General features: G+C 44.0%; 1 protein-coding gene across 1 annotated transcript; it reads left to right on the top strand.

Annotated features, from left to right (window-relative positions):
* The first annotated feature begins 350 nt into the window (after window positions 1-350).
* Window positions 351-2,320, top strand: LOC122079951 (probable xyloglucan 6-xylosyltransferase 5). The gene has a single exon (XM_042646756.1). It carries the CDS (start codon window positions 658-660, stop codon window positions 2,020-2,022), a length of 1,365 nt encoding a protein of 454 aa, XP_042502690.1. The 5' UTR covers window positions 351-657; the 3' UTR covers window positions 2,023-2,320.
* The last annotated feature ends 9,959 nt before the right edge of the window (window positions 2,321-12,279 follow it).

Genomic DNA, 12,279 nt, shown 5'->3' with positions numbered 1-12,279 from the left:
TGTCCGAATGCATAATGTGGAAACCACACGACCAAGTAACCTTAAAAAAGAAAAAAAAAAAGAAAAAACAGGCCGTCTCTTATAAAATGGAAAAAATCCTAACCTAATTCTGCTGTGATGGAGCCACGCTACCAGGTAGACAATCCTCTCCCTTCAAAATAAAAGTTAATAGTAAACTAGTAATAGAGAAGCCTGCACGCATCCACCAATCTTCAACGCGTTAAACCCACCAAAATCTGGTAATTTCTAATCTCTTACACGGGATTAAAAGAAAACCACCAAAGAATCCGGATACACCGCGGAGATGCCAGCCAATCTCCCAAATATTATTATTATTTTTCTTAAAGTTTTTTTTTTTTTGGCGTAGAGTAGTCGGTGTTCACTTAGACCGGTGTCTCGTACTCTCGTCTCCTTCCCTGTCTCTCACCCACACTCACATAGCCACCATAGCTCTTCTCCTCTTCTCCTCTTCTCCTCTTCTCCTCTTCCCACTTCTTTTAACAGTTCTGATTTCTGAACTAGATGAACCATCAACCACCCATCGCTGTTAGGGTTTCTCTCTCTCCCTCTCACCTCTAACTGCATCTCTGCCTCATCTCACTGATGATTTGATCGAGAGAGAGAGAGAGAGAGAGAGAGAGAGAGAAAGAGAGAGTGATGGGTCTAGAGAACCACGCAACTCAGAAAAGAAGCGGAGCTGCTGGCGGTTCCCTTCCCACCACCACCACCAACCCTAGGCGTACATCGTCTGGCTTACCTCGTGGTCGACAGATCCAGAAGACCTTCAACAACCTCAAGATCACTATCCTCTGTGGCTTCGTCACCATTCTCGTCCTCCGTGGCACAATCGGAGTCGGAAATCTCGGCGGCGGTGCCGACGCCGAGGCCGAGAACCAGAAACTCATCGCCGAAACCAACCGTATCCTTGCAGAGATCCGTTCCGACAGCGATCCTACCGACCCATCTGAACCAGAGCCTGAGTTCAACCCCAATGTCACCTACTCTTTAGGCCCTAAGATCTCAGATTGGGACCAGCAGCGTAAGATCTGGCTCCAAAGCAATCCCCAGTTCCCCAATTATGTGAATGACAAAGCTCGAATCTTGCTCGTAACTGGGTCTCCTCCAAACCCCTGTGACAACGCAATTGGGGACCATTACCTCCTCAAGTCCACCAAGAACAAGATCGATTACTGCCGAATCCATGGCATTGAGATCATTTACAATATGGCTCATCTCGATAAGGAGCTCGCCGGTTACTGGGCGAAGCTGCCATTGCTTCGACGCCTCATGCTGTCTCACCCGGAGGTGGAGTGGATCTGGTGGATGGATAGCGATGCCCTGTTCACGGATATGGTGTTTGAGATTCCTCTGTCCAAGTACCATAACTATAATTTGGTCATCCATGGTTACCCTGATTTACTGTTCGAGCAGAAATCATGGGTCGCCTTGAATACCGGCAGCTTTCTCTTTCGGAATTGCCAGTGGTCTTTGGATTTGCTGGACGCTTGGGCTCCCATGGGTCCCAAAGGTCCAGTTAGAGACGAAGCAGGGAAGATCTTGACTGCTAATTTGAAAGGTCGGCCGGCGTTTGAGGCAGACGATCAGTCCGCTTTGATCTACCTCTTGATCTCACAGAAGCAGTGGCTGGAAAAGGTCTTCATCGAGAATTCTTACTACTTACATGGCTACTGGGCTGGTCTAGTGGACAGATATGAGGAGATGATGGAGAAGTACCACGCTGGATTGGGTGACGAAAGATGGCCATTTGTGACCCATTTCGTGGGTTGCAAGCCCTGCGGGAGCTATGGGGATTATCCAGTGGAGAGATGCTTGAAAAGCATGGAGAGAGCCTTTAATTTTGCAGATAACCAGGTTCTCAAGTTATATGGGTTTAGGCACAGGGGTTTGTTGAGCCCCAAGATCAAGAGGATCAGGAACGAGACAGACACTCCTTTGGAGTTTGTAGATCAATTTGATATTCGACGTCCAGTTCATAGAGACACCGATCCAAAGGGCTTATGAGCAACGTTCTTCCCTGTTCCATAGATCGTAAGTTACATGTATCTTCAGTTAATGCAGGTCTCAGGTCTCAGGTCTCAGGTCTCAGATCTCAGATCTCAAACTTGACAACATTTGAAAGTTAGTGGATTTTGTTTTTTTTTTTTTTTCATTTGTTTCTACGCATAGTTGCATACTGCTTTGCGAAGCGCAACGGTATTTTCTTTTATTCTTGTTCAACTATTCATGATTTTCTCCTGGACACACTGAGAAGAAATACTGTCTAATTCATTTACATCAATACTTGTTTTGGATTTCTTAATTTTGTGGGTTTATCTCTCCATTTCCCTTTTTCTTGTTTTGGCTTCATTCTCTCTAGAACCCATTTGTTTGGAACTTTGAACAAGAAAGAAAAGAGCTAAGAATTGGCAATGTTTATTAATCCTGTCATTGGACATATTCTAATATGAAGTTTCTGTGTATGGAGTCTATGGACCACTATTCTATTTGTGCTGAACATTCAAGTTTTCCTTAAAGATTGATTTCCCAAGAAGAGAGACTGCTATGACTAACACATTCAGGCCACTATGTCTGTATATACTAATATTGTGAGATTGATGATGATTTTGATAATGCTCCTCAAACTACACCTTAAAAACAAAGACATTGTTCTCTCTAAGGATAGCACTCCCAGGGAAAATACAATCTCTATCCTTGAAGATGAATCATGTCCTGGCAAGAACAATCAATCCTTAAGATAGGACAAATTCATATATTAGTTTTAACAGGAAAGCAATGTTAGGAAGATTAGTATAATGTCTGTCCTTAAATTTATCCAATGCCAATCAAGCAAAGAAGCACAATTCTATGATGTCAAGTCTGTCTGGGTTCCATCTTTGTTTGTTGTTCATACATTAATTTAGACTTGAGAGATTGTTCCAGCACTCTTAGCAAGTAATGTGACACCAGACCTGGGATTCAAACTCTTCTTCACCTGCAGGTTCCCTCCAAGGAAGAACAGTTCCAGGTGTGAGTCTTGAATTTGGGGACATACAGATTGATTGTTTGATCGTAATTTTTGTCCTGATTTCAGCATTCAGTGGTGCCCAATTTTCTTGGGTTGGGTTACCAATAGTTTCTTCTACATTCTCTGTTCATGTGACCAGTCCTTGTAAGGTTGTCTTATGTGCTCTGATTCAATTCATGAAGAGCAGGTCCAGGGCAGCTTCCTTGTGCAGTCTTAAACTTTTATTTGGATTCCCATCCAGGCATAGCAGAAGCAACCACTACTATTATCTTAGTAGTGATCAAACTTACATACTGTGGGAAGGAAGTTCTATGATTGCTAAGCATTGGAGGCTCGAAACATCACCTGTTGATACTTAATAGGCCAGGCCTGAAACTCTCAAGTAGTGGAAGTAATGTTCCTGACTTTTGGCTTCAGCTAGTATGAATCGGGAGGAAGATGTGAGGAACAAGGAAGTACCATTTGCAATAAATTAAGAATTGGTTTTCTACTTTTCTTGAGCAGCGGTGGTGTTTCAACTCAGTAGCCAGACAAATTGACCAAAAATGGTGTCTTGATTCTTTTCTATGTGCATAATCATATGCTGTCTTTCCTTCAGGGATCTTTCCAAAGGTTGTCATATGGGTAATGTTATATACATTCCTTTGTGGTTGAGGCTATTGTATGATTATATATTTTCTTTGACTCAGTAAAGGATGGCCTTCATAAAATGAAACAGATAAATAAATAAAAATTGGAAGAGGATGAAAAAGAAACATTGTGTCTAACCAAAGAGAAGAAGCAGAAGATGATGAGGAGGGTTGAGATAAAGAGGAAAAGGTTGTGGCAATCTGTTCCTCCTTTCTTAGCTGATCAGAGTTGTAGCATCACAAACAAGGAACAGTTTGGTTTTCTGCCTACTTTGATATTTCGTTTCCAAAGAAGGCAAAGGAATGCTTTAAGATGGTTGATGAGTCGAGAGTAGAGGCTGCCAATAACAAGCAACAAAAAGGGCAAAGACGTCTCTAAAGGGTTCAAGGTTCTGTGTGTTACTGCTTGGCATGTTAGCCAAGGGTGTCAATTGGTCCGAATCTGGGCTATCGATCTGGTTCCTTAATGGTTGTGGCCAGAAGGATCTGGATCAGAACTGGATCAATAAGCTACTTGATTCCAAATTTAAAATCCATGACCACCCCTAGTATGGCATCCGATGGTTGGGAGGATTGTGCATGCCAGCGCATGAATGCACATCGTCAAGTTCTTTTAGCTGTTGGATGCACACTGAAATGCCCAGCGAATGGAGAAGATCTAAGTGGAGTGCCTGTTCCCGTTCCTAATTGATATCGAAGTCTTAAAAAAAAAAAAAAAAAATCCCCAACACATGCTACATGTATTTAATAATATTATAGTAAGACAATAATTTGAATCATATGAGATGTGCAACCCACCGCCATTTTTTTCCTCAAATCACGGTTTTAGTCTTTACGACCTTTTATTTTATATATTCAATGAACAAGTAGACCAGCACCTCCCTCATAAATTAGGATTATTTTAAAACATGTTCTTGAGTTAGCATTCAACTCTACCACCACAGTCCCAAGCCTGTATAAAGGGGAAGGTTGTGTGATAGGTCGGCAGCTGGCATTGGAAAAACTTAGCCAAACCCTTTTACATATATTCTACAACTTTATACTATCAACATTATACCCTGTAAGCGACTCGCTATACCAAGCCCTGGGTGTAGTGAAAAGTGAGGAAGGGTTAGCTAGGGCATCCCCTGTAAGCGACATGTCATCGTAACACTCGGATGAGGTGGCAAGTAGGCAAAGATTCTTACACCGTGGACAAGTAATGCATGTAAATAAACTAATCCAAAAGCATAGGATTAGATTTAGCATCTTGGAACATTGGATGTTTAATGGGTAAGAGTAAAATTGACAAATGTTATGAGGAGAAGAAGGATTAACTAGCATATATTCAAGAGACTACATGAAAGGATAAAAAAGCCTACGAGTTTGACAACTTTAAACTTTGGTGTGCAAGGGATAAAAGGAATAGAAGTAGAGTAAGTATACTAGTGAATAAAGATTTAAAAAATAATGGATTAGTGCAAGCTTTTAATCAAAGAGAAAAGAATATAGTAGGGGGTGATCTGAATGGACATGTTGGGAAATATCATACAAGCTATGAAAATGTACATAGAGTATGGTTTTGGACTGAGGAATGAAGAGGAGATTTCAGTTTTAGATTTTGTTGTGGCTTATGATTTATCCATTGTAACACTTATTTTGAAAAGAGAAAGGAACATTTAGTTACCTTCCTAACTAGAAGATCTGATAGATTGTTATGTAACTGTAAAATTATATTAGTAGAGAGCCTAGTCACGCAATATAAATTATTGATCATGGATATGTGCCTCATTAGGCAGAATCGTACGAAAGGTGAACTTATTGGCCCTAGGATATGGTGTTGGAGCTTAAAAGGAGATACTTTGAAATTGTTATTGAAAAATGGTCAAACAAGGAAAGTGGAATTTTAGGGGACACTAATAATGTGGAATGAGATGAATACTTGTGTTAAGAAGGTTGCCAAGGATGTCCTGTGCAAATCGAAGGGAAAGCGTCATTCCTCTGTGGAGACTTGGTGGTGGAATGATGAGGTCTAAGCAACCACTAAAACTAAGAAAGTTAGTTTTAAGACATGGCGAATGGCTAAAGATTTGGACAATCTAAAAGGGTATAAATTTTTCAGAAATGAAGTTAAGAAGATTGTGGAAAAAGCAAGGACAAAGAAATATGAAGATCTTTATAATAACATGAGTACATAGGATAGAAAAAAAGCTACAGATCTTGACAATTTTATATGTATTAAAAATGAAAATGGTAAATTACTAATAAGGGATGAGGACATCAAAGAGAGATGGAAAGAATATTTCTACAAAATGAAGACATTTGGAGTAATTGTTTCTCGAGAGACTACATTTACCCATCAAGAGTCAAGACACATGTTGTAGATACATACAAAAAATTAGGGTGCTTGGAGTAAAAGAAGCTTTAAGGAGGATGAACAAAGGCAAGGCACAAGGTCAGATGAAGTCCCAATGGAAGTGTGGAAGAGCTAGGAATCTATGGTTTATCTTAACTAACCAAGTTGTTTAATAAGGCTACAAACCTAAGGAAAATGCCATATGAATGAAAGTTAAGCATTGTGGTTCTTATTTACAAAAATAAAGATAATATTTAGAACTGCAATAACTACAGATGCATAAAACTAATTAGTCATACTATGAGATTTTTTATTTCATAAATTAGCTTATTCATTTTTTTTTTTTCGAGAGGAAGGAAGGAAGGAAGGAATGAAGGATCTGGTTTCTTCTCCGGTGGGTGAAACTGAAGCTGGAAGAACATTGATGGGAAGTAAGAAGAAAAAAGAAGAGGCAATAGTAGTCGGAATGGTGACAATTGTTTGGAGTTGGTTTCTTCTTCGATGGGTGAACCCAAAGTTGTGACCCAGTGTGGTGTGTTATTGGATATTGAGGGATATCTAGTAGTTGATGTTATGGGCATTGCTGCTTTTCCTCCTCTCAAGAGTGTCAGAACTCCTACTAGATGCGAGCAAGCTGTTGATGCACCATCTTCCTTTGGGATGAGTTAGATGAAGGGAGATCATCTACTGATAGTGGTTTGTTGAATGGTGCTCCCAACTCTCCTTTTATGAATACACCACGTTTTTCTTCTGGTCCTAGCTCTCAGAGAGATGAAACTATGTGGAGCACTTTGTTTAGGAATGGGAAGAGACATGAAGTTGACAACTATCCTTACATTTTATCCATTCAACATATATTGGAGAAACCAAAGTGGCCAACACCGTCAATATGAAGCTAGATTCAGAGGTTAAAAAATGGAAAACACCCTTGTTGGGCATTTTGTAGGGAAAAATGTTGGGTTTTGGGGTACATTATACAGGTGCTCCATATGGGCCCATAGTGGTTTGACCCACTCTGTTTTGGGATAAGCCCATTCCAACCATTGTGGGAGTGGTTAGGGTTGGGTGGACTACTATAAGTAATCACTCTTGGGTCCTTACAGTCACATTATGCAAAACTCAGTTATTCACAGAGCAGTGGGAGAGATCTATGAGGGAGACTGCTGCAGACCCTAGAGGTTTGTTCAAGGACCCATCTTGAAGCGTGAAGAACTTAGTTTTCTCTACTTAAATTATAGATGCATAGATGGAGAATTGAACCTGAGACCGTGCGCCTATCCACACAATCTCCAATTCGCCCTAACCATCTGGGCAACCCACGGATGGATTGAAGAACTTATTTTATGATTAAAGCTTGTGGAGGCTTTCCAAACTACATTACATGTATGGTTCTAGTTCCTAAATGAGTTCCTAATTTTTGTTCCTTCTCTGTACAACTCTCTAGGTGTTCTAATCACCGTAAGGGGTAACGTCATATACATTATACTTGTGTCCTCAATAAAGGATGGCCTTCATAAAATGAAATAGATAAATAAATAAAAATTAGAAGAGGAGGAAAAAGAAATATTGTTTCTAACCAAAGAGAAGAAACAGAAGATGATGAGGGGGAGGGATGAGATTAAGAGGAAAAGGTTGTGGCAATCTGTTCGTCCTTTCCCAGCTGATTGTAGAGTTATAGTATCCCAAGCACTCTATGTGGTGCATCCTCCAAGGAATAGTTTGGTTTTCTGCCCATTGTGATGTTCCGTTTTCAAAGAAGGCAAGGGAATGCTTTAAGATGGTTGATGAGTTGAGAGAAGATATTGCCAATAACAAGCAACAAAAAGGGAAAAACTTAAAAGGGAAGAAGGTTCTCCGTGTTATTGCTAGGCATGTAGTTAAGGGTGTCAATTGGTCTGAATATGGGCTATCAGTCTGCTTCCTTAACTGTTGTGGGCTTGTGGCCATAAGGTTCAAGAGCAAAACTGAACCAATAAGCTACTTGATTTCAACCTTGAGATCTATGATCATTAACTAAGGATTTATCCTCTCCAGCTATTAGGATGTTCGTTGGATGTGCGCTAGGATGCATAGCGATTGGAGAGAATCTGTGTGGGTGGGTTGGTTCTAGTTCCTAATTGGTAATGATGTGGTAAAAATTGATCAGCTAATCTTCCTTGTAGCTTCTGATGCTCTAGCATATCTGCACAGATGAGAAGACAGGGGAGAACTGAGCTAACCCGACAAAGGACTCTCCGATGCCTAAGTCAGATCTTTCCACAGAAGATACTCAAGAGAGTTTATAGTAAAGAAGTGATTGATGCCCTTTGAGGGAGGCTTACCTTGGTATTTATAGGTTACTGATGGAGGGAGGAAGGGATACGTTTATGGAGAGTCCTATTAGGCGTAGAGTCCTTGAGAGAAATGGCTCTCTGATTCTAAGAATATTCCAGATCCCAGGGTATGTTTTGGGAATATTCCTCTTTGATCTCAGAGATGCAAGTCGTGAGAAGGGTGGATGCTTCTGGTGACGTGTAGTGACCTGAGTCTTGCCTCTATAATCAGGGGTCACGTCCCTTAAATGGAGGAGTGGATAAGAGCACGTTTCTAGGAGCCCTGCTTGATAATGTTGAGTCGAGGTGGATGCTCGGCCTGAGGAGGGACCGAGGTGACAGGTCAGCCTGCAGAGGGGCCGAGGTGGCTGCTCGGCCTTAGAAGAGGCCGAGGTAGCAGGTCGGCCTGTAGAGGGGCCGAGGTGGTAGGTCGACCTGAGGAGAGGCCGAGGTGGCAGGTAGGCCTGAGGAGAGGCTGAGGTGGTAGGTCAGCTTGCGGAGGGGTCGAGGTGGCTGCTCGGCCTGACGAGGGGCCGAGGTGGCAGGTCGACCTGTGGAGGGGCCGAGGTTACAGGTCGACCTATGGAGGGGCCGAGGATATAGGTTGACCTGAGGAGAGGCCATGGTGGCAGGTAGGCCTGAGGAGAGGCCGAGGTGGCAGGTCGACCTACGAGGGGCCGAGGTGGCTGCTCGGCATGAATTGTTTAAAATCTCCTTGGCCGTGCTGTGGTCAGGGACATATTTACCCTCATCATCGGCCCCTCACTCTAGCAATTTGGATTGGACAGCTAAAGCATTAAATTTGGTTGACTTTTACGTGCGTGCGCCTTTCTTTTAGCATGAAACGTGCTGCTTGTGCCACATGTCACTGGACCGTAACTTCACCTCGGGCAGGCGAAGAAACTGCTCTGGGTGACCATTGATCTCAGCCAGATCCAGCCATCCATTTTCCACCTCCTTCACCTATAAATAGGATACATTTCTTCCCAGAACTCTTTGCATTTGTTCAAGTGATAAAATCAGTTTAGCTCGCTCCTAGCCTTGGCACAGTCATCTACAGAGTCTCAGAGCAGCCCAGCGTCTTGACTTCAACCAACCAGTTTCTCCAACCATATCATACTCATCAGCTCGTCTTCTCCAGTGCGTCATTATCAAGCTCATCCTTCAACCAGTAAATAAGATCGTACTATAGTTGTGACTCGTCGTTCTTCTTCTGCTCAGCCCTCCGTGTTTCCTAACGTCTGTTCTGGTGATTCTGACATAGCGTCTATGTGTGACCCTAACTCGCCCAGCCAAACCCCCTTGATGGCCATGAGGCCTAGGGAAAACTACCCAGAGTGTCTCATTCCCGATCCTTCGTCCTCCAGTGATGACACTTCAAGCGGTCCAGGCTCTGACGGTAGCTCAGGTTCTAGTGGCAACTTAGGCCTGGGCAGTAGCTTGAGTACTGAGTCTGTTGAGGTGGTTTCGCCTACGACCATTCCGACCAGGGGTGATCCTGGCTCGTTTTTCCCAGCTCAGTCCCCCAGTGCCGCAGCAGTGGGTACTTTGGTGGCAAGTCCATCAGGTGCTAAAGCCCCTGAGGCAGGCTTAGCAAAGTCTGAGGGGGAAGGCTCTGCTTCATCCTCTGGAGAAAAGAAAGTTGTTGTCAACACCTCGAGCATACTTACGTCCAAAGTCCTAGACTTGATCCAGGGTCGGTATGGTATCCATGATTACGTGGTGAAGCGCATCCCAGATGAAGATGAACGTGTAGACACCTCTGGGGATGAGGTGGCCCTCTATGACATTGCCTTCCAGAGCGGCCTTAGTATCCTATGCCCGAGCTGGTCAGCTCAGCTTTGGAGTATGAGGGGCTCACCCCGAGCCAACTTACCCCGAGCTCCTGGTACACTATTCTTGGCTTTGAGGTGTTCGTCTTGAAGTTGGGGTAGATTGTGACGTTGGAGCTCTTCCGTAAAATGTTCCTAGTGAAGAGGCACACCTCAGGGTGGTACTACTTCACCAAGAGGGACAAAGATGGTGCCTACAGTGACTTGATGATGAACATCAACATGCTCCCCTCAGTGAAGAAATGGAAAGAGAGGTATTTCTATATGGCGATGGAGGGGAACCCTTTCAAAAGCAGTTGAGCAAGGCCCACTCTGTCGGTGTTGAATCGAGCTCCAAAATTATCCATGGTCGACCTCCAAACCAACTAAATGTGTTTAGGCAGGGAGGCCGTGGACGTCCAGATGCTGCAGAACGAAGACTTCCTCTGAGAGTGGGAGCTGAGTGAAGCCCCTGGTGAGGGTTTAATTGAGTCCGGTTATCTCTTCAGGTCAGCTCAGTCTCTGTACTAACTTAGCTCGGCTCGTCTTTATTTTGCAATGGTGAACATAAGGATGGACAACGAGGCTCTGGCGGCGGCGGCGGCGGGGGCGGAGGCGAGGAAGAAAGAGGCGGCTGAGTAGGCCACCAAGAAGAATGCAGACAAGGGTAAGGCCGTGTCGAGCCCAGGCCTTGGCGTGAAGGCCGTTCCACCCACTGGCGTTGGTCACAAGGCCTAGCCAATCACTGTAGGGGCAAGCCCAGAAAAGAGATGCCCCTTCCTGTCCAGTTCTCAGCTCAACATGGGACTCCAGGCTCGCTCAAGGGCAAAGAGCCAGTGGGTCCAGGAGAAAAGGGGCTTGGGCAGATCGGTACATCAAATCGAGCTCCTATGGGCCAGGATGGCCACAAGAGGAGGTGCTCACCCGTTGATGATGTGTAGCACAGTAACCCCCCAAGGCGGCTCGGACGGCGAAGCAACTTGTGGATCCATAGGGGGACCTGATAGAGAACGGCACCGTGTTGGACCCCGACACTGCTCGGGTTTGGTGTCGCTAGAGCCGTCCGAAGAGGGATATTACCCGCGTGAAGAAGTTATCTGACGTTGACTTCGTGGATCGGATATACATTCGGGTGGGTGATGTGAGTATCCTCAGCTTTTCTCTCTTCTGTGTTCACTTCGATGTTTTGAGTATTGACCATTTTGTTGGGTCCTTGTAGAGTTTTCTTTTGAGGTTGAGGCTGTTGGCCATGCTAAGGCGGAGGACAAAGTGAAGCACTTTCGTGGGGATCTTCAGATAGCTGTGGGTTAGCTGAAATGAGAAGAAAAGGGTCCGTTCTGAGGAGCAACAGGCGAGAGATAATGAGGAGAGGGCTGGCGAGCTAGAGCGTCAAGTTGCTAAGCAGCTCAGGACCAACAATGACTTGGTCAAGGAGAAGAACGCCCTCCAGAGTGAGCTGGCTAAGGTTCAGGACATCAACAAGAAGAGAGAGGAGGAGTAGGTAGCTCGGATTGCTGAGCTGAACGAAAAGCTAGCGGTGAGTGATGAGATCATGGATGAGAGGTGTTTGAACTCTGTGGCGGGTCAATATTGGTTGATTGATATCAACATTGCCTCCTTCAATGCTGGCTCAGACAACGCTATTCAATTCATCTTGAGCAAAACGCCAGACTATGATCTATCGGGTTATTAGCAGTGTGCTCTGGCCCTCGCTCCTTCAGTGCAGCTCATCAGTAAAGCTGAGGTTGGTGAAGAGGTGACTCAACTAGAGCCAAAAGCAGCCAAATGAATCAGCTTGATCCCTCTTGAACTAGCCCCCCAAGCCCTATAATTTTGATGCTATCTTCTCCTCCTTTTCTTCCTTCCCTCTTTTTTTTTCTTTTTTCGATGTAAATGTCTCCTTCGGGAGTAATGTAATTTTGAGGGTTTTTACCCTCTTTTATTAATGAAAAATGTTTTCTTTTTAGTCATTGTGCCTCTTTTATTTCCTTGTAAGCATAGTTCCATTATCTGGTTGAGCTCGGACTTATCTTGTGTGTCTTACGATCTTCTGAAGTGTTATGTCTAGACTTAGACCATAGTGATGCCGAGCTAGGACTCGGCCTTAGCGCCTTGGGTGTCTAATTCTTGAAGTGCCAAACCTAGATTTGGTCTTGGTAGCGCCAAG

Source organism: Macadamia integrifolia, chromosome 5, assembly GCF_013358625.1.
Source record: "Macadamia integrifolia cultivar HAES 741 chromosome 5, SCU_Mint_v3, whole genome shotgun sequence".
Taxonomy (NCBI): Eukaryota; Viridiplantae; Streptophyta; class Magnoliopsida; order Proteales; family Proteaceae; genus Macadamia; species Macadamia integrifolia.
The sequence above is the reverse complement of the archived record's forward strand: the minus strand, read 5'-3'. Positions and strand labels throughout refer to the sequence as shown.